At 46.0% G+C, this 24,224-nt stretch overlaps 1 protein-coding gene across 1 annotated transcript in view; it reads left to right on the forward strand.

Annotated features, from left to right (window-relative positions):
* Positions 1–24,224, forward strand: part of SDK1 (sidekick cell adhesion molecule 1) — a 510,153-nt gene that overhangs the window by 348,852 nt on the left and 137,077 nt on the right. The window contains exons 17-18 of the mRNA XM_059414328.1: positions 13,149–13,264; positions 15,006–15,198. Coding sequence (XP_059270311.1) covers positions 13,149–13,264; positions 15,006–15,198 — 309 coding nt within the window. The remainder of the gene's footprint in view (positions 1–13,148; positions 13,265–15,005; positions 15,199–24,224) is intronic.

The following is a 24,224-nucleotide window of genomic DNA, read 5'->3' on the forward strand; positions in this document are numbered from 1 at the left end:
TATTTTAAAATTATTTTAAAACTGCCTAGGTGGCTCAGTGAGTTAAAGCCTCTGCCTTGGAGCCTGCTTTGTCTTCTCTCTCTCTCTGCCTGCCTCTCTGCCTACTTGTGATCTCTGTCAAATAAATAAGTAAAATCTTAAAAAATAAAACTAAAAAATTAAATAAAAATAAAAACATGTAGTACTAGAGAAAAAAAACTAGCAAATTCCATTATAACCTGGAAGAGGGGAAAACTTTTCTTTTAAATTCTAGAAGTAATAAATGAAAATAATTGATGAATTTAACTACATAGAATGTTTAAATAGTTGAAACACTCTGTATACAAAAAAAAAAAAAGCAAGGAGGGAAAAAAAAGCAAATTCTATCCTACACAAGTTGTTATTAGCTGTATATTAAGCTCTACCTTAAGAGTTTCTAAAATAGAGAAGAAAAAAGACCTGTAAGCAAGAGAAAGAAGTCAAGAAATAAGAAAAGAGAATTAACAGAAGTGCAAATGAGCCTTAGTCACATGAAAAAATGCTCACTTTTGCCAAAATAAGAGGAGCACAAAGAGAAACTACACAGAGACACCATTTCTCACTTATCGTTTTGGCAAAAATGTGAAAATTTGACAGTATTCCGTGATAAGGCCTGAAACAGGCATGCTTGCTCCCTGCTGCTGGGAAGGCAACAAGACACAAACAGAGGCAGGTCCGGCAGCAGAGGGCGGTGGATGCCACCTTTTGCGGGAGGACGTCCGAAGAGGAACAGGTCTGCATGGTCTCAAAGCATCTCCCCCCAAAATGCATACAACTGACAGGGGGAAAGGGATAACTCTATGGAGGGGAAACTTGGCAGCGGGGGTTTCATCCCCAGCAACAGGACAGATCAAAATCGTGCACCAGAGAGAGGACTCCACCAAAGAACAGAGCACTAGCTCTGTGCTCCTCCTGGCTAAGACACGTGGCTGGAACGTAGTTGAGAAGAAACACCAGACATAAATGGGGCCCAGATTACACAGCAGAATAGTCTGGAATACCCCGAAATGCCCAGGCCATGAAAGTCGAGGAAGAATTGAGCAACTGCTCCAGCTTGAAGACTGAAGAGACGTGAATTGAAAGCAGCGCGGAATCTGGCCGGGCTCCTTACCGGAGAGGAGAAATTTTGGGTTAGAGGCAGTCCTGACTTTCTGGGTTCTGCGGCTCCCTGTGGTCAGGTGGTGAATGTCTTTTTTTAGGAATTACGCACCATGGGTTTTGGGGGACGAGGAGCATACCTTGGTAGCTCACCATCAAACAGTTTCAAAAAAAAAGTCTTCATATAATTTCAGATTCTTTGTAAGTTTCACATATTTCAAAATGAAAATTATCTGTCTCATCTTAAAATACTGCTAATTCCTTTTCATTTTCTACCCAAAACCGGAGAACTTCTAATGCCGCTAACTGGCAAGACCGTCTACCCCCGACCTGTGGGAACTTACTCCAATGAGACACATGTCAACAAATGGGAAGATGGGAAGGCCCATCCAGGAGACTGTCCAGCGCAGCCCTGGAGGTTCCATGAGAACCAGACCTACCAAAATGTCCATCACCACGGTCGTAGCGGGACAAAGCCCGGCTCATAAACCATCACACAGCTGTCAGGAAGGAACTCGGGCATTCCTAGAACAGCCCCTGGGGGGAAAGGGAACACAAATAGAAATCAGGCTTCTCATCAACTTCAAGCCCATGTATCTATTTGATCTGTTTATGAAACTAAATTAACTTTAAAACATTTAGAAAAGAAATTCTAGGGCCACCTGCATGGCTCAGTCAGTTAGGCATCTCCCTTCAGCTCAGGTCATGATCTCGGGGTCCTGGGATCGAGTCCGAATTTGGGCTTCCTGCTCAACGGGGAGTCCGCTTCTCCCTGTCACTGTCCCTCTGTGCTTTCCCTCTCTTGCTCTCGCTCTCGCAAATAAATAAATAAAATCTTTAAAAAAAAAAAAAAAGAAGTTCTAAAAAAATGAAAGGCAATTTTTGGAAAAAAATAGTATAAGTGTATTTCAGATTGGTAGCATAACCAAATAGAAAGCGATTACTTCAAGTCTGTTTAAACCATGATCATTTGACAGTGTGTCCCTAGCAGGATATAATCCAAGCATAAAAACAAAAACCAGAGGGGAAAAAACAGGCTAAAATTGGGAACTGAGATTTTTGCCAGAGTTGAAACTCTGAATTTGAATTAATAGTATGATGACTTTATCTGAAAAAAAAAAAAACAAAAAGGATTTTTTAAAAAGGTCTAGAAATTGGAACCAACCCAGGAGCACTGAGCTTCCAAGGAACCACAAAAATAAACAAGCTTTCTTGGATAAGTCAATGGATGGTTCCAGGTCAGGTCTCTGGCAGGTAATACGTAAGAGAAGCCTGCGAGATCTTGACCTCTGAAAAAGCAAAGAAACCATTGAATGCCAGGGAGGGCTTGTCGGAAAGACTCATGCCCACCTAGAGAGGCTCCCACTAGTTAAAGTTGGGAACCTGTGAAAATCAACGCTAGTAATAATTACAGTAAAGTGGAAAGCTTCAAATACATTTCAGCCCATGGATTCATAACAGTATTGTTTTTAAGCCTCATTGGTCACCTTTGGATAATGTAACAGAAACTATTATATGCTGAATTTGTGTAAACCTTCCCAATCATAACTCTCAAGATCTATAGTAAGATACTTGACCTTGATTGGTGAACGTCATGGCCTTAGTGTCTGGTTTTGTTCTTGAGATGGCCCTGTTCAGACCGCGTGCAGGCTTTTAACCTCTTCAAGTACGTGGAAGTTACCACTGACAAGAAAGTACTTGTACAAGTAGCTGATCACATGCTTGAAGATTATTTACTACCTTTTCCCCAGTTAGGAGAAACCTCTTCCTTCCCGATAACCGGAATGCAGATAATTCAGCCTCCTTAAATGGCACTTTACGAGTATAATGTTCCCCTAGGTTAACAGCTTTTCCTTTTATTTCCTTGACAGACATAATGTTGAATGTTTTTTTGTGATGAGGTGAATGGATTGGATTCTGAGCAAATGTTTTTCATAGCAAGTATTTCAAAATAATGGGTGTTTCTATGAATCTACACAGGTGTTGTTGTCAGTCTTAATATTTTGCCTTCAGAGTTCAAACAGTGACTCCTTAGAATTATAAAATCCATTCTCTTACCACGAGTGCACAGTTAACTCCATAGCCAAGCTGAGTTTCTGCTTTGACCCTCTTTGGGTCAGGATGCTTCCACGAGGTCTTGGCAGTTCTCTATCCACAGTTCTCTGTCCACTCGGGTGCTCAGAAATATCAGTTAGTGGGGCACCTGGGTGGCTCCATCGGTTAAGCATCTGCCTTTGGTTCAGGTTGTGATCCCAGGGTCCTGGGATTGAGCCCCGCATCCCAGGTCCCTGCTCAGCAGCAAGTCTGCTTCTCCCTCTCCCTCTGTCCCTACCCCCGTCCACTTATGTGCTCACTCTCGCTCACTCTGCTCGCTCTCAAATAGATAAATACTATTTTTAAAAAGATTGTCAGTTAACTCAGCCACTGTTAGTACCAATAACTCCTGCTTCCACAAATCTTCATCGTGACACCCAGTCTCCAAAACCGATAACAAAAGTGAACAATACAGTTCACACATCCTTAGGAGGGTCTGCTTTCCAACAGTCCATAGGCTTCCATCTGAACTTGAAGTAGGAAACGGGGTGGGGGGGACACCTGGGCAGCTCAGTCCGTTAAGCAACCGACTCTTGATTTCGGCCCAGGTCATGTTCTCAGCGTCCTGGGATCAAGCCCCAGATCCAGCTCCGCGCTCAGCAGGAGAGTCTGCTTATGGATTCTCTCCCTCTCCCCCTCCCCCTCCTCTCTCTCTAAAATAAATAAATCTAAAAAAAAAAAAAAAAGAAAGAAAGAAAGAAAGAAATAGGAAACAAAATTCCCATTTTCGAGTGATGCTATCAGAAGACCAACAGCTGGCACGTCAGGTGGCCCAGAGACACACTTAGTCCAGATCATTATTTCCGAAAAGTCTGCATCACGGGCAGACGAATACTGGTAGTTCTAACCTCACCTGACATGTAGCATTATCTACAGTCCCTCAAAAGAAATCTTTTGTCAAAAGGGATGCCTTTCTTTTTCTTTTTTTTTTTTTTTTTTTTTTTTTACAAAACAGTAAAAAAAAAAAAAGGTCTTGGATATTACTAGATTTACCATTCTGATAGCATCATTTAATGAGGAGTCTGAGGCCACAGGCCACCTCTTACTGAGCAGAACTTCCCTGTGAATAAAACAGTGGACTTCTTATATCTGAGGCTTTTCGGATTGAATGTGGCAGTAAAATCTTTATACCGTGCTGTTGGCTTTGGTATGCAAAACTTATAACTGTTCTTTGACGCCTTGTTTATTCCCAACATCCATTTAGCGTTTGGCTATTTCATCCTTCCTAGTGTGTCTGGAGTGGTGTCTGCTGCGGTGCCCCCATCCCGATCAGTTGCTCTGGGGGGCCTGCCTGCCCTCCCCCAGCGCTGGAACAGGGCCAGCTCAGGGCTCACTGCTGTGACCGCCCCCCCCAAGAACGGCCCGTTGCCTCCCCCAGGGCTCCCTGCCCCGCCAAAGGCCAGTCTGTGGCTAATGGCGCTACTGCGGGCGTGGGAAAACCCAGTCCCTCGGACTCAAGTGAGGACACCTAGAAGGCCTCAACTGAGGCCTTGCCAGCCGGCCTCTCGCAGAGCATCTTCTCCTGAGCTCTCCTGGCCTCCCCACTTCCTTCTGAGGGCATCTCCAGAACCCCCGTAGAGCTGATCCAGGAAATGCTTCACGAGCAGGAGGCTCGGTCTAACACAGGTGTGCATTTTTACAACATAAGGAACGTTCTCAGCATTTCTTTTGAGAGTGAGTCAGAACGTCATGCTTCAATAGCCTTCCCACTAAGTTTATCCCTGCATCGTCTGACGTGTCGTCCACACAGCTCCCCACCACATTCCTCAGAAGGGGTTTCTGTCCTGTCTCCCGTGCCCACCAGCCCCAGGCGTGTCGCCGACAGTTTCTGTGCAGGTCCGGCAATGTGGAGGATCCCGCAGCAGCGAGAGGAGCGTTGGTCTTAGCTCTCAGGAGCCGGTCATTGTAGCTGGCCTCTTGTCCTCAACCTGATACGGTTGTAACCAAACTCGTAAATACCCCTCCTTCCTATTTTGTAGCTACAGCCAATTTCCCACTTCTAGTCTTTTCTGGATAGGATCAGGGCTGGCGTGATCTGCCTGGGATCCTCGCTCACTTCATCCCCTTCCTTTGCCATCAAAGACTGACTTCAGGCTGAAGAAGATGATCTGAGCACACAGACTTCAGTCTCAGATCATCGCCTTGACATTCCCCGGGTAGAAAATTCTTTTACTCTCTGACGTGGTGTACCTGATGACTCCTTTTATTTCTGAGTTTTTTTGAGAGAGAGAAAGTGAGCACAAGTAGCAGGGTTGAAGGGGGCAGGGCGCAAAAGGAGAGGAGGAAGCAGACTCCCCGCTGAGCAGAGAGCCTGATGCGGGACTCGATCCTAGGACCCTGGGATCATGACCTGAGTCAAAGGCAGACATTTAACCAACTGAGCCACCCAGCCGTCCCCAGTGGCCCCCTTTAATCAGAACATTGTTCATTATGTCTCTATAAATACAAAATAGTATCAATAATATAGACATAATTTTAATAAGTACTTATATATTTAAATATAAAGTGCCTACAGTGGACTGTGGGCCCCAATGACTTCAGAAATCAACTTTTCAAAAAGTTCGTTTGCATGCATTTTTTTAAATTAACATATAAGGTATTATTTGCCCCAGGGGTACAGGTCTGTGAATCATCAGGTTTACACATTTCACAGCACTCACCATTGCACATACCCTCCCCCATGTCCATCACCCAGACACCCTCTCCCTACTCCCCCACCCCCACAGCCACCCTGTTTGTTTCATGAGATTAAGAGGGTCCTGTGGTCTGTCTCCCTCCCGATCCCACCTTGTTTCATATTTTTCCCTCCTTACCCACCACAATCCCCTGACCTGCCTCTCAAATTCCTCATATTAGAGATCATATGATGATTGTCTTTTCTTGATTGACTTATTTCGCTCAGCATAATACCTTCTAGTTCCATCCACCTCATTGCAAATAGCAAGATTTCATCTCCCTTGATGACTCCGTGGTATTCCATTGTATATATAGAACACACTTTCTTTATCCATTCCTCTGTTGATGGACATCTAGGTTCTTTCCGTAGTTTGGCTATTGTGGACACTGCTGCTATAAACATTCAGGTGCATATGGCCCTTCAGATCCCTACATTTGTATCTTTAGAGTAAATACCCAGAAGTGCAATTGCTGGGTCATAGGGTAGCTCTATTTTCAACTTTTTGAGGAACCTCCATTCTGTTTTCCAAAGTGGCTGTACCAGCTTGCATTTCCACCAACAGTGCAGGAGGGTTCCCCTTTCTCCGTGTCCTCGCCAACACCTGTCATTTCCCGACTTGTTATTTTTGGCCATTCTGACCAATGTGAGGTGGTATCTCACTGTGGTTTTGATCTATGTTTCCCTGATGCCAAGTGATGTTGAGCACTTTCTCATGTGTCTGTTGGCCATTTGGATGTCGTCTTTGCCAAAATGTCTGTTCATGTCTTCCACCCATTTCTTGGTTGGATTATTTGTTCTTTGGGTGCTACATGTATTCTTAAGAAGTTTTGCAGATGAATTTTTTGAGTGAAAAAAATCCAAAAAAAAGGGAAGCATCCACTAGGCAATATTGACACGTTCGTTTCTATTTGATTAAAGACCTGAAATTTTGAAAAATTCATGACCTATAAATATTAATTATGTACTCTCTGATCCCAAATATTTCAAAAAGTCAATTATTTGAAGCTGTAAAACTCTGTCGTCCTCTTTAATGAGTTGATTTATTTAGGTAGCTTATTATTTTAAAACATTTTTATATTTCTGAAACCCAGGATTCATGTTGAAATCTATCAAGAATCAGATCTTGCTGAATTTACATGAGTAGCCAGGAAGAAGGGAAAGGGAGGAGGAAGAAGGAAATTTTTAAAAAATCCTTCCTATCTTTCCAGGGAACACCTCACACCAGGAAATAACCATAATTGCGCACACCCTCTGTGTGTGTCGGGGTGAAAATGAACATGGAAGTGAACTTGAGAAGATGGGCTGATGGGGATGTCAGGGAGGGCGCTGTGCACTTTGCTGCCCTGGGGCCTCCCTAGGGATGCTCTAGGAAAGTCGTTACCACGGACTGGATTCAGAAAGCGTCTAGCAAAGTCACGGCTCATTTTGTGTTTTAAATTTTCATTTATTTATTTGAGAGAGAGACAGTGAGAGAGAGCATGAGAGGCGAGAAGGTCAGAGGGAGAAGCAGACTCCCCATGGAGCTGGGAGCCTGATGCGGGACTTGATCCCAGGACTCCTGGACCGTGACCTGAGCCGAAGGTGGTTGCTTAACCAACTGAGCCACCCAGGTGCCCCTTGTGTTTTAAATAGACTTTATTTTTAGAGAAGTTTTAAGCTCACAGCAAAACTGAGTGGAGGGTGCAAAGATTTCCCGTGTACCCCATACCCCTCTCCACCATGGCTGCCTCCCCATCAGCTTCCCCCAGGATGCTGGGTGCATCTGTTACAGTCCAGGAACTCAGCTACACATCACTGGCACCCACGATCCGTAGTTCACATTGGGGTTCACTCTCAGTGTTGTACCCCCTGTGGCTTTTAACAGAAGGGTAATGACATGTGTCCGTGATGAAATCATACACAATAGTTTCCCCTAAAAAATCCTCTGTGCTCTGCCTACCCCCCACCCCCGAAAACTATGGATGCACTACCTCCATAGTTTTGCTTTTTCCAGGATATCCTGTAGTTGGAATCACAAAGCATAGAGACTTTACTTTGGCTCCTCTCACTCATCAATACGTGATGCCTGGGTAAGGTTTTCTTTTCTTTTTTTTTTTTTAATATTTTATTTATTCATTTTTTAAAATTTTTTCAATATATTTATTTTCAGAAAAAAAGCATTTATTATTTTTTCACCACACCCAGTGCTCCATGCAATCCATGCCCTCTATAATACCCACCACCTGGTACCCCAACCTCCCACACCCCCGCCACTTCTAACCCCTCAGATTGTTTTTCAGAGTCCATAGTCTTTCATGGTTCACCTCCCCCTCCAATTTCCCCCAACTTCCTTCTCCTCTCTAACACCCCTTGTCCTCCATGCTATTTGTTATGCTCCACAAATAAGTGAAACCATATGATAATTGACTCTCTCTGCTTGACTTATTTCACTGAGCATAATCTCTTCCAGTCCCGTCCATGTTGCTACAAAAGTTGGGTATTCATCCTTTAGGAGCCTGGGTAAGGTTTTCAAATGTAATTTAACAGTTGTAAATTTTCCAGCGGCTGTGAACAACGGCTGACGACAACAAAGAATTGATGGACATGAGCAACTCTGGTACTGGTATAACCCAGTGGACAGGGCCTCCCTCCTGTTGGTGCCTCCTACGTGCCCATCCCAAGAAATCCCACCTCTGGCCATGGCTTTATCCTGGCCACAGGCTGGCCTGTAACGGATCAGTTCCTGTTCCTAAAACTGCTCACGTGGTTTCTCTCTCCACGTGCCACAGCTGGAAGGTGCCCTTGGGTGCTGGGTGCTGGCTGCTTATGTGACAGAGCTCCTCGTCCTTGGCTGGGAGAATCAAGACAGGGTTTAAGTTGTGTTGAATTTAAAGACTGAGAGCATCCTAGGATCAGTGCAGGGGGAACCATCTAGGGAAAAAAAAAAAAAAAAAAAAGGATTTTTTATTTTTTTTTATTTTATTTTTTTTAAGCAAAGAAAACCACAAAAGAGCATAACACCACCTGTCACTTTACCAGACCACTTCAAGGCCTGCAGTTAGGGACAAGGAAAGAACTGCACTTTAAATGCTAATTATCTGGGGAGGGAACCATCCCTGGAGGCCTAATTCAGAGCAGCGGGAGGCGCCCCTCCCTGCTTCCCTGAGCTCTTCTGTGAAGACTGCAGAAAAGTCCCACCTGGGAGCCAGGCTCCTGCCTTTCCTTCCAAGAGGAGGGTTCCACGGCCTGCAGTAATTAAGGCCATTCAGCTCTGTGGGGAACACTGCGGAGAAGGATTTCCTGGCTACAGCTCTTTCTCTCCCTCTAGGGAATTTTTAATTCCATCATCCTTGTATTGGTGAGTCATTTCTGATGACAATAATTAGGGTGACAAGAAGCTGAAAGGTGGCTGGGACAACTGGTGATTTTTTTGGACAAAGCCCCAGGTGGGCGAGAGAAAGGAATCTCGGGCTCTAGAACCTGCTTCCCGGGACTTTGGGAAGGAACGCACATCCAGCCCCATGAACTTGGGTGCAGGGGTGCGGCCGGCAGAGCCCTGCTGACCTCCTGACTTTCCATGACCCCGGGGAATGAGAAGGGAGGACAGAACTGCCTCCTTGACGAGGGGCAGCCCAGCTCCCCGGGGTTTTGCTGAGATGTGGGCAGGCGAAGAGCTGTACTGACGTGATGTGAGGCTGAACAGGCCGACTCAGGCAAGCAGCAGCCCCTCCGCGTGCCCGTTGTGGTGCCAGAAAGAAATGCAGAGCTGCTAGACATCCCCTTAGAGCCCTAGGAGATCATCGTTCAATTTAATTTATGCAAAAATGCCAAGTTTTTAAAAACGTTAGATCAGCGTGGTGTTATCTAGGGACTCTCGCGGCGTCGGATGGGAACGTTTTATGGAATTCTAGAGTCAGTAACTGGGCCCACGAGACCCCAGAAGGAAGCCCGCAAAGAGCGTTGCATTCCTCGGCCCCTGCGGGCACAGCATCTAAGAAAAGAAGCCAAACCCTTCGGAGTGTCCTCCCAGTTCCCCCCCGGGACTTCTCTTCCCTCTCCCTGAGACAGTTGGAGGTTTACGACAAGCAGCCTTCTCTTAGATGTCTTCGTGCTGGGGGCCTGGAACCGCAGTGGGCCTGGACGGGTGGCTCCTCAGTGCACTGGCAGCTGGGCGGGGCTGGCGGCGGGGGGCCGGGGGGTGGCCGTGGATCCAAGCACAAGTCAGGGCCTCTGCGGGGAAAGCTGCAAGGCTGGGCTGCCCTGGGACTGCAGGGTGCTGTCAGGGTCCCGGCCTTCTTACAGGGCTGCTCCGGGTGCTCCCAGAGAGGCTGGGCCTGGAGCATAGACGCTTCAGGCTCAGTAGGGCCTGGGAGGTATTCTGCTGGTTGGAGGACCCGTGGAGCCTCTGTGCAAGGGGCCCAGACCCAGACATCACCTCTCGGGGGCAGAAAAACATCAAAGAGATTAAAGCACTTTTTTAGAAGTCAGATTCCCAATGATATAATTTACAGAATACGAAAAAAATTCCCCCTTTTTGGTGTACGGTTGGATACAGTTTGATAAACGCACGCCAGCCACAGCCCCAACCGCAATGGAGTTGGGCCATCTCTTTCACCCCCAAAATCCCCCTGCGCTGTCCCTCTGTGCTCCCAAGGCGTCATTTTTTTTCAGCATGTATTTTTTTCTGTTCTTTTATTTGTAATCTCTTTGTGTCTCCACCTTTTAAGTGAGATCCTTTTAGACACCACACAGCTGGACCTTGCTTCTCATCTGATAGCCCGTCTTTTGTTGGTATGTGTACTGTTTACATGCTACGCGACTTGAAAAATGAGGTTAAAATCTATCGTCTTGCCAGTTGTTTTCTATTTGCTCCCTCTCCTGTTTTCTCCTTTTCCATTCCTTCGGCCTGCCTGCTTCGGGATTAATTAGATATTCCTATATTTACATTATTTTCCCCAGTCTTGCCTTATCTTAGATCCCTTTTCCGGACTCGTTTAGTGATTGCTCTGGGGTTTACTATAGATCTCCTCATTGAGTCCCAGTTGATCTTAAAGTTTGTCCTGTGTACGGCGGATGAGCCTGGTCGGTGCCCCGGGGCCTCTCCCCATCTCTCAGGGGTTGGGACCCCTTGTCTCACTCGCACTCCTGCTGCAAGTCCCAGTGGAATGCTACCTTGGTTGCTTCAACAGTCAGCCATATTTGAGAGTGAGTCAAAAATAAGAAATATACTCTACCTACCATCATCTTAGCCATTTCTGGAAATCACCCACTTCCCTGCATAGATCATCAGCCTCGGTGTCCATCTGCTCGCACAAGCCTCCGGTGTTTTTCACAGCACAGGTGTGCCGGGAATGAATTCTCTCCGTGTTCGTCTTCCTGAAAATGCCTTTATGACGCTTTTCCTGGACAAGAAGCCTGGGACCGTAGATTTTCCCGTCAGTACTTGAAACATATCACTCTACTGCTCCTGGCTCACTTGGCTTCCGATGAGAAGGCCCTAGTGATTCCCTCCTTTGCGTCTCCGCGGTATTGAACTTGTCTGGGCGTCCGCAGCCTACACACACACTCTGCTCTCCCTGCCGGCCCCCACTGAGCCTCTAGCACTTTGTTAGGAATTTGAACTGAGTTTTCCTTACCCACCTATGCGGCGTCCCCCTGTCCTCTCTCCTGCTCTGTCCCAGGTGAGCCGGCACTCCCATGCTCTCTCCTCCAAGAGGCTCATCTTTTCTCAACATTCACTGGCCCTGCTGACCTTGGCTCTCCTGTGGGCTCAAGAGAGGTTCAGGTTTTATAGTTATTAGTTCAGCTTCCTCTTGTTCTTGGATGTCACGTTCATCCCAGGCACTAGGATCCCCTGGCCTTTTTTTTTTTAATCTACAAAATGCGGAATGGGGAAACGGACCATTTGCTTGGCGACGTGCAGAGGCAGGGGACGGGGGAATATCACAGCCGGAATCCAGAGCAGATAAGAAGAGAGCATGACTTGAAGTGTACTCTTGAGGGGCTTGGGGGAATTTTTTTGCTTTTTTCACTTTTCACTTCTTTTATGCTTTTTTCACTTCTGCCTAACAAGATGGGAATAATGGAAGGCTTAGCCATCTTTAGCAGGACCATGCTCTGTCCCCATGTGCTCTGTGCTGGGAGACTCTGTGTCATCTTTATTTCTTTACCTGGAGCCCAAGGATCCGTTTGGCTTCTGTGTGTTATTTTTGAAACAAGGCCCTAGAGAACCAAGACCTTCTTTGGCAGAAAGTTGGATCACAACCCATGGAATGGTCCCCTCTGAGGCCACAGAGGTCCTCGTCCTTCAACAGCTAGCCACAACACATCGTTGCCTTTTTCAATATACTTTGGATTCCCCATGGTGTGCCGTGTACGTCGTCAACCACTGTGTTTGGCACAAGGCAGTACCCAAGACGACTTCCCACGCCCATTTGCCCCTGTATGACCCGTCTCTAGCCCGCGCACTGTGTTCTCATGGTACAAGAGGGTTTCATAACAGCAGGCCTTGCTCACTCCATCTTCCCAATGGAGAAGGCCTTTTCCTCTTCAGACATCTGCCCTTTCTTCCAGACCTAGTCCAGGTGCCACCTCATGGAAGACTTCCGTGCTTTCCTGGGGCAGAGTCAACTGCTCTGTCCTGGGCATCCCCTGCCCCAGAGAGCTGTGTGCTTATTTCTGTTGCATGAGTATCTCCCCAAGATCGCAACTTCTGGAATACAAGCCATTTTGCAAGTGTTTAACTGGTCAATAACAGAAAGACAAAATGGTGGTCCCTGTAACAGACAAAGAGAAATTTAGCCTCCAAATGAATGAACAATCCATATGGGAGAGGGTGGTTTTTGTTTTTTGTTTTTTGTTTTTCCATATAGAGGATTAATGGACTTGAAACATAGTGGTACCTGCTGGGGGAGGGGGTCTCTCAATGAGACCTTGCCTAGGTCTCAAACCCTGAGTAACTGAGAAATGAACCGGAGAAAGCTCTCCTTAGCTATTTATCTGGGGATCCCTGAGAAAGCCTCACCCATGGAATGAGGTGATCCGGTCCACTTTTCCGCCGATGCCTTAAAGAATTCTCCCGCAGAAAATGAGAAATAGCCCCAGTTCTTTTTCTTTGTAATGCCACTATTAGCTTCCAGAAACATTTATCACACTTCCCTGTTCTCAATGCTGTAATGGCCTGTGAATCATGAGTGGCAGCTAAGAGTTTCTTTCTCCTCTCTCCTCCCTACTGGGCCTCCTACTGTTTGTTTTGCCGTCTTCCACGACTGCCTTGGAACAGTGCCTACTGCACCCCCACAGAACGTGCAGACAGAAGCTGTGAATTCCACAACCATCCAATTCCTCTGGAACCCTCCGCCTCAGCAGTTCATCAATGGCATCAACCAGGGATACAAGGTACATGGTTCAGCCCTGGATGGCCATCCTGGTCTGTCACAGTCTTGTGACCAATGAGAAGGCTGCCCACTTCTTATTTTGAGGAGAACCCACCACATAAAATTACCAAGTGTGTTAGCTTTGGTGGTCGGGTGGGGGTGTCACCATTTATCCAAGGTCTTCTCTGCTCTATGGGTTCAGAAACTCAAATTATTAGTTTTTAAGTGGGTGGTCATACGTAACAGAGCAACTTCTTTTGAGAAAAGCTATCCATTTTTAAATTAGCAGTGGAAAACCTATCTGGGTTGATTGGAACCAGTATTTGTGCAAACCACATCTTCCTGGAGAAGAGACCTCTCCCGGGAGCACCAACTTAGAACAAAGGGCGCTCGATGCAAGGGAATGAGACTTCTAGAAAATGAAGATATTTAGTCCCTCCCCATCTCAACATCAGAGAAAGTTCTGTTCAGTGAATTCAGGGCACCTACCTGGCCTGAATTAGAGCCAAAAATTCCCTCTGTCCAACCTCCCTCTGTCCTTAGCTACCAGAATCTCTTACTTTCATAGATGTATTTGGATGCAGTTTCCAAAGGTGTAGTCCGTCTTGCCTTCTAGATCAGCTCCTGGTTGGACTTGGGATCCCATCCTGGTTTTAGCTACAGCATAGTCACTAGTGGTCTGCCTTAACAGGTAAACTCAGGGAAGATCTTTGTGGAAAAAGGACTCCACGTGTTCTGCTTGAATTCTTGGTAATTTCAGATTCAAAGAGTATTATTTCCTTAGACACATGGTTCAAATTTTTTTTCTCCCATTTGGATTCAACTTACAAAAACACTTTTTTGTTTTCACTAGAAAGGCAGAGGTAGCTAAGAATTTGCCCTGCCTTTTCTTTTCCTTTTCAATTCCCCAGAGGAATCTACACTCAGAAGCTTTGTCTGAAAGAAAATCATATTGATCAACCAAGATGATTTTGCCTCCTTGACTTTCCTGTCAAGTCTTATTGGCAAGACCAGAGCATTCATTCAATGGCTCAGTGTGGGTTTGATCTACACAAATACGCTTTGTGTCCTGCAGCATGTCAACCTTCAAACCTAATTAACCCGGGAAATGTTTGGTGTCAAAGGAATTAAAAGTCATGCTCATACATAATGTTGCCCAAACGTTAAAATGACTTCCCTTGGAATGCGTACGTGTACTATATTTCTTTAAAATTGGACTCAACCTCCTAAAGTTCTTTTCAGAAAACCAGTGTGATAGAAATCATAAATAATTAAGATTCGTTCCTATTGAATCAGGGGCTTGTCTTTGAGGCAGAGTAGATGCCTACCCGGGGGGGGGGAAAATCTGTGTTCATGTTTTGTTGATATTTGTGCTTATGTTTCTTTGTACTGATTAAGTCGAATAAAGATGGTGTTGTCTTTATTGCTTAGTGTTAAAAAAAAGTTACACTCTGGAACATCTTTAAGTGAAGGTTTAAGGAGTGTCTATTATTCCAACATGGGTTAAAGTTAGATATTTTGTTTTTATATACATGTATAAAATATATGTATATGTACATATCTGTGTTCAGTTATCTGTGAGATATCTTTTCAACTCCAGATTTTTTAGCGGCATTATAAAATGTAGGCTTTATGGAGTTTCTTAGTCGTGACTTTGCTTTCTTTGACAATACATTAATTACAAACTAAAAATCCTGATAACAGACTCAAGAGTGAAGATGTGCAGTTCAAAAGCATCTCTTTCTCCACGTGTCTCATCATAGCTCCTCGCGTGGCCAGCTGAGGTCCCTGAGGCCACCACTGTGGTCACCATTGCGCCAGATTTCCACGGAGTCCACCACGGGTATATAACGAACCTGAAGAAGTTCACGGCGTACTTCACCTCCGTTCTGTGTTTCACCACTCCGGGGGATGGGCCTCCGAGCACGCCTCAGCTCATCTGGACTCATGAAGACAGTGAGTACAGCTCCACTGTGTGTCTTCTTAACGGTCACAAGTCAGGCGTCAGGGAGGTCCCTACCACCGTCCTATCCCACGCCGGGCCGGGGCTGAGAGGGTCATCAGGAACCTCCATGTCCTCAGAGAGTTTGCAGTCTGCGTGACTGAGGGAGATCAGTCAGTGGGAAGTATTGGTGATGAGCGGCAGGAGGTGGTCTCTGGAACTGGAAGCCAGGCTAACTGAAAGAGCTCAGAGGGCCAGAGAAACAGTCTGGTCTGAGCCATGTGGTCCACCTGTGGTCCTGATGGCCTCTTCTTCCCCCAGATTTCAACTTCCAGTCCCCTTCCCTTCTTCTTCTTCTTTTTTTTTTGTTCCAGTATTTTTTTAATTTAAATTTAATTAGTTAACATACAAGGTATTATTGGTTTCAGAGGTAGAGGTCAGTGATTCATCAATCTTATACAACACCCAGTGCACATTGTGCCACATGCACTCCCCTCCTTAATGCCTGTCACCCAGTCAGCCCATCCCCCCACCAGCAAACCTTAGTTTGTTTCATATGATCAAGACTCTCCTATGGTTTCTCTCCCTTGCTGATTTCATCTTGGTTTTTTTTTCTTCTCTTCCCCCATGATCCTCTGTTTCATTTCTTAAATTCCTCATACGAGTGAGATCCTATGATAATTGTCTGTCTCTGATTGACTTAGTTAGCTTAGCATAATACCATCTAGTTCCATCCATGTCGTTGCAAATGGCAAGATCTCAGCTTTTTGATGGCTGAGTAGCAGTTCATTGTGTGTGAGTGTGTGTGTGTGTGTGCACACACACCAGCTCTTCTTTATCCATTCATTTGTCGATGGACATCTGGACTCTTCCATAGTTTGGCTATTATAGATATTGCTGCTATGAATACTGGGGAGCAGGTGCCCCTTCAGATCTCTCCATTTGTATCTTTGGGGTACATCCTTAGTAGTGCAATTGCTGGGTCATAGGGTAGCTCTGTTTTCAACTTTTCGAGAAATCAGTCTGTTCAAGTTGTGAAAAAGTTCAGGTGTATATGTTCAACATTCCCTATTCCTGCCAGGTCTCTGTGGATTGGTCCTCTGCCAGTCAAATGTTTCTACTCTTGTAGGTTACAGACATCTCATTGTGAGCTGCTTTCATATTTTCTCTTTGTCTCTGAAATTTGTAAGGCTCACTACTATATGTCAAGGCATTGACCTATTTTTATTGATTTTGAAGAGGTTCTCTGTGCCTCCTGGACTTGAATGCCCATTTCCTTCCCCAGATTAGGAAAGTTCTCTGCTATAATTTGCTCCAATATATCATCTGCTTCCCTTTCCTCTTCTTCAAGGATCCTAATTATTCTAATATTGTTTCATCTTATGGTATCACTTATCTCTTGAATTCTCCTCTCACGGTTCAGTAGTTGTTTATCTCTCTTTTGCTCAGTTCTTTTGTTCTCCATCATTCAGTCTTCCATATCACTCATTCTCTCTTCTGCCTCATCTCTCCTCACAGTTAGAGCTTCCATTTTTTTATTGCACCTCATTAAGAACCTTTTGATTTTGACTTGACTAGATTTTAGTTCTTTTATTTCTCCAGAAATGGATTCTCTAGTGTCTTCTATGCTTTTTTCCAACCTACCTAGTATCTTTGTAATCATTATTCTGAACTCTAGTTCCAACATCTTACTTAATGCCCATACTGATTAGGTCCTTGGCAGTCGGTACTGCCTCTTGTTCTTTTTTTTGAGGTGAGTTTTTCCATCTTGTAATTCTATCCAGAGAAGAATAGATAAACAAGAGAACAAATACTAAAATGGCAATAATGACCTCAGAAATGTACACTAAACAAATCAGAAGAGACCAGAAACTGAAAGAGAGAGAGACAGAGACAGAGAGAGGAGAATATGATCAAACATGTGAACAGAACACAGCAATACACTGAGTCCTATGTGTATTTTGGGGTGTTTGTTAGAAAACTATATCCCAACATTATAAATATAACTAAATACATTAAATAAAACTAAATACATTGAAAGGATACAATATAAGTATAAAAATGAAAATTAAAAGACAAAAAAGGAATATAAATAGACAGGTGAAGAGAACAGAACAATACACTATATCCTGAGTGTATTTTGGTCTCTTTGTTAGAAGAAAGTACATCTCAAAATTGTAAGGAAAGAAAAACTTAGATATATATAAAAATAAAATTAAATACAATGAAAGGGTAGAATGTAAGTATAAAAAATGAAAATTAAAAGTGATTTTTTAAAAAGAGTTGATAAAATAAGAAATTGGTTGAGAAAGGAAAGAGAAAAAAATAAAATTATCAGACTAAAAAAATCGTGGGGAAAAAAACCATGACTTCTGTGTACTGCTTTCCCTTAGCACTGGAGTTTTATGATTCTCCTTGACCGGTAAACTTGGTCTTGGCTGGATGTTCTTACTGGTCTCCTGGGGGAGGGCCTTACTGCATTGACTCTCAGGTGTCTTTGCCCCTTGTGAATGGCATCACTGTTGCCAGGGACCAGGCTAAGTAGCTCGGGTTTGTATTATGTGGCTTTTGTTTCCGGAAGCCTTTCCATGCCGTTCTTGAGGATAAGAATGTACTGGCAGCCTCCCAGTCTCCAGCCCTGGAGGTAACAGCTCGGGGCCCCACTCCTCAGTGAGACATCAGGGAAAAGCAGTCAGTCCCCCACCATGGTCTCTGGACGCACTCCAGGCTCACCTGGCCTGTGACTGAACATGTCTATCTCAGGCACATGACCATGCTTTGAGTCTCCACAACCTGCAGACTCCTGTGGCGCCCACCCACACTGCTCCTCCCCAGGAGCTCCTCCTCCTGCCACTTACTAGTCCCCTGCTCGGAGTGCGGTCACCCACCTGTGCCACAGTTCCAGTATGAGGCAACCCCGAGTTAAGAACCCCACTCCTGGGCTCACTGACTGCAGGTGGCTTCCCCGCTCTGATGCCTGGGAGCTCTGCCACAGTCAGGCACCCCAGCGTTCCTGTGATCCCAGGGATCCTGAGACTACACTGTCCTACCTAGAATTCTGCCCCACTGTGCTGCCTGAGTGCCTTTCAGGCAGGGCCGTCTCTCATCAGAGCAAACTTCTAAAAGTTCTGATTTTGTGCTCTCCTGCTCTATCACTTTCCGGTGCCAGTTGATGGAAGCTCTCTCCCGCCATGGCTTGTCTTCTGATCTATCACCTTGGATTCACTTCTCCGCACCTCCTACCTTACAGAGTCGCTCTTCTATTTGTAGAACTGCAACTGTTCTTTCTTCCATCTCTGCTTGTGTTCACAGGTGTTCAGAGTGATTTGATAGCTTTCTAGCTGGATTCCTGGGACCAGACAAAACTAAGGCCTCCTACTCCTCCACAATCTTGCCAGATCCCCTTACCTTCTCGAATGCAACTGTCAGGCCTCCCAGCTACACCTTGCCTGACCTTCCCTGGGGCATCTCAACCCAGCAGCCCCTCTGAGCACCTTCACTGGGCTCCTTCTCTGTCCTCGGGCCAGCTGATACCTGTGGAAAACATCATCTAGTGAATCTCTCTGAGAAAATGACCATAGATGTGTGCCAAGACTTGAATATGGGAAGGCTCATTGCAGTTATTTGTAATTGGGGAAAAAAAAGAAAGAAAAATATGCAAGTGTTCCAGAGGGGTGTAATTTTAAAAATTATGGAATGACAGTATACTAAATATTTTGTCGTTATTAAAAAGTTTTTTGAAGAAATGGTCATAATCTACTGTTAGGTGAAAAAAAATAATATGCAAAACTATAGGAGATCCAAATTTTATAAAAACACACTTGCATGACACATAGTTGTTAGCTCTACGTGGTGTGATCATGCATGTTTCTACGTTCTTGTTTGGATTTTGCCATATATTCTTGCTTCTACAGTAGGTACGTACTCTCTTTATCTCTTTATATTGTAACTAATATATGTTTAAGAAAAAGTCACTGGGGGCTGCCACTCGTCTGTCCTCCAGCTTCTTCCTGTCCCGACCATGGGGCTCTGGGTGTGGCTGGCATCATGGCCCAGCCTTGCCCTGCTCCCTGAGGCCTCAGCTTCACTGTACTCACAGAGGCAGCATTTACAGAGGTCAAGGCTATCTGAGATAGCTTCCTCCCCATCTGCTCCCATCTCAGGGTCCCTCTGTTTTCACCCCAGCTCCTCTCTATCAGAGGATGAAGACTGACTAGTTGTCAGCCCACAAATATGCCCAGATCTCCCTCATCCGAAAGTGGCAACTCCGTGCTCACCCTGCCCCACCGAGCTCCTGGTGAACTCACTTCCTTCTCTGAGAAGCTAGTTCTTAGACCCCTAACCTCTTGCACCCCCGATGAACCCCAGCAGCCACTCTCACCCCAGCCCTGGACTCTGACCTCCTTAACGAGCATTCAGTTTTGTCAGCTGCTGCCACTGCATCAAGGGACACAGTCTTGTGATTTTTCTTTTCAGCAAGTTGTCGGTACAGTGGTACATATTGATTTGCAAACGTTGAAGTGGCCTTGCACACTCGGAGGAAATCCCACTCGGTCCTAGTGTGTAATTATTGCTCATGTCGTTGGCTTTAGTTTGCTAATACTTTGTGGGTGATGTTTTGCATTTGGGTTTCATGGGAGATACTGATCTGCAGTTTTATTTTCCTGGACTTTCTGTCTGTCCGGGGTAGTGTCAGGGTAGCGCTGGCCTCCTAAAGTAGGTTTGGAAGTGTTCCCCTTCTCCTACCTACCTTTCTTTCTGAAAGATTTATTTATTTAGTTGAGAGAGTGCATAAGTAGAAAGAGGGGCAGAGGGAGAGGGAGAATCCCAAGCAGACTCCCCGCTGGGCACAGAGAGAGCTCAACGCAGGGCTCAGTCTCACAACCCTGACATCACTACCTGAGCTGAAACCAAGAGTCAGATGCTTAATCAACAAAGCCACCCAGGTGCTCCAGCCCCTGTTTGGCTTTCTAGAAGACATTGTGTAAAATTAGTGTCAATCTGTCTTTAAGATATTAGTGGCATTTTCCAATGAAAGCCTCTGGGCCTGGCTATTTCTTTTGGGGGAGCGTTTTAATTATAAATTCAGTGTCTCCAGTGGTTATTGTACTATTCATTGTCTGCTTCCTCTTGGCTGAGCATTGGCAGTTTGTGATTTTTTGAGGAACCGATCCTCTAAGTTGTCGTGTCTGTGCGTGTAACGCTGCTGGCAGGATTCCCTTCATATCCTCCCGTGGCTGCAGAATATGTCCTCATCTTCCTTGTTTCATCCCTGATATTGCTAATCTCTTTTTCTATTTCTGTCATTCTTCCTAGAGATTTGTCAATTTTATTGTTTTTGGTTTTTTTTTTTTTTTTTTTTTTGAGGAACCAGCTTCTTATTTCATTGAATTTTCTCCACTGTTTTCCAGTCTTCAGTTTCATTGATTTTTTCTGTTAATATTTCCTTCCTTCTGCTTGCTTTGGGTTTATTTTTTGGTCTTCCTTTTTTCATTTCTTGAGGTAGGTACTTAAACTATTGATTTGACGCCTGTCCTCATTTCTTTTATAAAGAGTTAATGCCATAAATTTTCCTCTCCACACTGCTGTAGCTGCACCCCACATATTTTGATATATTGTGTTTCATTTTCACTCAGTTCTATGTGCTTTTATTCCCTCTGAGACTTCTTGTTTGGCCCATGCCTTATTTAGAAGCGTGCCATTTAGTTCCCATGGGTGTGGGATTTTCCTATTGTCTTTCTGCTGTGGATTTCTTGCCTGATTCCATAATGGTCAGACAGCACACTGTAAAACTTCAATTCCTTTAAGTTTCTGGAAGTTTTCTTTATGGCCCAGCACATGCTCAGTCTTGGTGAATGTTTCATGAGCGCTTGAGAAGAATAATGTGTATTCTGCTGTGAGATCTGTTTTTGCATTATAAATTTGTATACACTGCCCCCAACCAGAGTTTAGGATTAAAGGAGGCTGATCAAGTTCAGCTTTTCCATTAAAAAAAAAAAAAAGTATGCCTGTCTCATCAAGTCTTATACCTACTGTGATTGTATTATAGCTAAATGTCATTTGATCGGTCCATTCATTTGTCTTCCCAACACAGAAACGAGCATGCACACTTATATGCAGGTTGTCTGTGATCATGTACGAGGCAGCCAGCTGGGTGTTGAAAGGGTTGCAAAGATAAGTGAGTGGAGATTTAGAGATTCTCACCTAGTCAGACGTGAGGGACATGGCTGAGGCCAGTGCCACTGAGACAAGAGACATGGCTGAGACAAGAGACAAGAGACATGGCTGCCGCCGCCCAGTGAAGAGCAGCTGGTTGAGGAGCATCAGGTAAGTCTTGTAGACAAGGTGGCAGCTGAGCTGGTCTTAACAGATGAGCCGAGAAGAGCTGAGGGCATTGCAGGTGGGAGAAACCACATCTGTAGCAGCAAGGAGAGAATGAGAGGTTGAGAGAACTTGAGCGAGGTGTTTGGCGTGGCCATGGTGCAGCATGTGGGGGTCGGGGAGGGGACAAGCCCCAGAAAACCAGAGTCAGAAGAGTCTCAACTGCTATGTTCAGGCACTTTGACAGACCCACAGAAGGTTCTCCATGAGCGGTGTGCTTTGACTCAATCTGTGTTTCAGAAGTTCTTTCTGCGGGTTTTGTGCAGAGGCTGTGGAGCTCAAGGTGAAGGAAGCCGGGAAGAAGGCATGATATGAAGAGAGCCCACACCTATGCTGTGGAGACAGCGGCAAGGGGGGTGGATCCTGAGCACACGTCATGGGGACTTTGGGGGCTCTCTGATAGGGGGTAGAAGGGATTATCCAGGATGACTCAATGTGCTTTGGTTTATGTGACTATGGGGGCAATGAGGCCACCAAGTAGGAAACGGGTCTTGGGTGGATGAAGACGTTGCACCAACTTGGGGCATGCCTGGTGTGTGGCGACTGCGGGGTGTCTGGGCCCCTGTGTCTGAGTGGGTTTGGGAGTCCTGGCAATTCCCAACTGTGATCTTACTTTCCAGGAAAGGGTTAGGAAGGCAACTGAGTATATGCTCTAACTCCAGATGGAAATATCTGAAATCCATTCCACCTCAGGGTGTCTGAGCTCTAAGGTCCCCAGCAGGTAAAGCCCCCTGAGCAGATGAAGTCACTGTAGGGATCTGGTGGGCCAAGGTGTGTGACAAGGGGATATGAGCCCAGTCGTGTGGGACTGAGGTTGCAGGGGGGGATGCAGGGGGCCCGCATGGGGTCTCGGAGGAAGAAGGAGCCTGGCGTGGACATAGGGTACTTTCTGCACTCATCTGTAGGAAGACTCAGCCCAACTCCCTTCCGTGTGTAGATGGGGTGCGGAGGGCAGTGCTGGGGGCAAATGTTGGGAGCTCCCCCTTACACCTCTGCATTACGTGGACGTTTTCATCTAGTTCACTTACCAAAGCAGAGGCTCGGGTGACACCTCTGCTCAAGCCACAGCCATGTCCAACTGCGTCGTATCAGACTTCACTTTCCAGAGGACGTTGATTGAAAAGACAAAGTGGCAGAAGAAGGTAACTCCTTCCAAAGAAAAGAGAGAAAAGTCCTGGCTGAATTCTTTACTCAAAGACGGAAACCCAGTTGTTGCTAGCTAAGCAAGCAGACGGACACCGTGGGGACATACCCCATTCAGCTCGGTGGCCAGGAAGCGGAGCCTTAAGGGAATTTTTGCCCACCATTAGTAGGCAAAAAGAGCAATTGGACATTTCTTTCTTGGGAATTGAGAGAACTAGAACCGATGTCCCCTCTTTAGAATTTTTCTAACAGAGTCACCAGTTTTCGGTAGCTGGGGGGCCTGATGCTGTTCAGAGCATGGACTGTGTCATGGCAAGGTTGGGAGTCGAGGCTGGCTTGGCCTGGCCCCATGTGCTCTCCAGCTGAGGGCGCCTCCCTTGGCTCTGCATCCCGGGGGCCTCCTTTTCTGAAGCTCCGACGCGATCAGAGCCCGGGGTAGGGGGGCAAGTGGGTGGTGGGGGAGGCGGGCAACACAGTACAGGGGAAACAGAATATAAATTTTAAGGCTAGACATTGCCAGCTGGTTCCAGCAGAGCTAGGGGACAGCAGATTTGGGCAGGAATCCAAGAAGCAGAAACACTGACAATATAAAAGGAGCAAAAAGCTTTCTTTGCCGCTCTATCGATCGAAAAAAGAACAAGTCCGTTCAAAAATCTGTCAGAATGTCTTTCTGGAAACTCAGACCTGGAGAAAGATGAGTGGGATTTGCCAGCAGTTCTATGTCTCCCCCGCCCCAAGAGTGGCCTTTATCGGGGTTGGAGCTTCGCCATAAAACGTCTTCCGGAAGTTTCACCCAGATGAGTGTGTTTGCTGAGGCTGTTTCCATCTTTTTTCTTTTTTTTAAATTAGATGTATTAGGAGGCTTTGTCCAGGTGCCAGGTGAGAAGATGGTACTGAACCCACTATCTGTGTGAGCCAGCCCCACAGCAGCCAGAATGGGGGATGCCCCAACTCCACTCTCGGGCAGGACAACCAGCACCCTTGTCTACATGCCGTCCGATTTGAAGCTTGAACTACTGCATCGTGGTCTGGTTAAAAAGATCTCTGTGTAGCAGGTTCAGGGCAGAGCAGGGGAGGCATGTGGCGGGGCAGCTCTGGAGGGGCCAGGGCCGGGGCGTGTGCCTCTTCCGTCTGTGCTGAGCTAGTGGGTCCCTTGGCTCCTCTCCATTCTCCTCTGTTCCTGCTTTGTCTCTGGTTCTGCCCATCAAGCCTCCCCTCCTTCCTCCCTGACTCAGTCAAGTGTGGCCTCCAGAGTTGGGCACAGGAAGGGGGAGGCCTAGGGGGGGAGAGTGAACCTGAGCCAGTGGCCCCACCAGCTGCAGGAGACAACCAACCGACCGACCCACGCCCAGGCCCCTCAGCAGTGGAGCCCATCTCTGACCCCTTCCCTCGCCCCATCACCGTTCCCTCCCAGACTCCAGCCTCCCGTAAAGCGCTTCCTTCTCTCTCTGCCCCCCCACACCCACCCCAACAGAGCTGGGAAGGAAGCCGCCCTATGAGAGGGCCGCACGCAGGG

Source organism: Mustela nigripes, chromosome 11, assembly GCF_022355385.1.
Source record: "Mustela nigripes isolate SB6536 chromosome 11, MUSNIG.SB6536, whole genome shotgun sequence".
Classification (NCBI taxonomy): Eukaryota; Metazoa; Chordata; class Mammalia; order Carnivora; family Mustelidae; genus Mustela; species Mustela nigripes.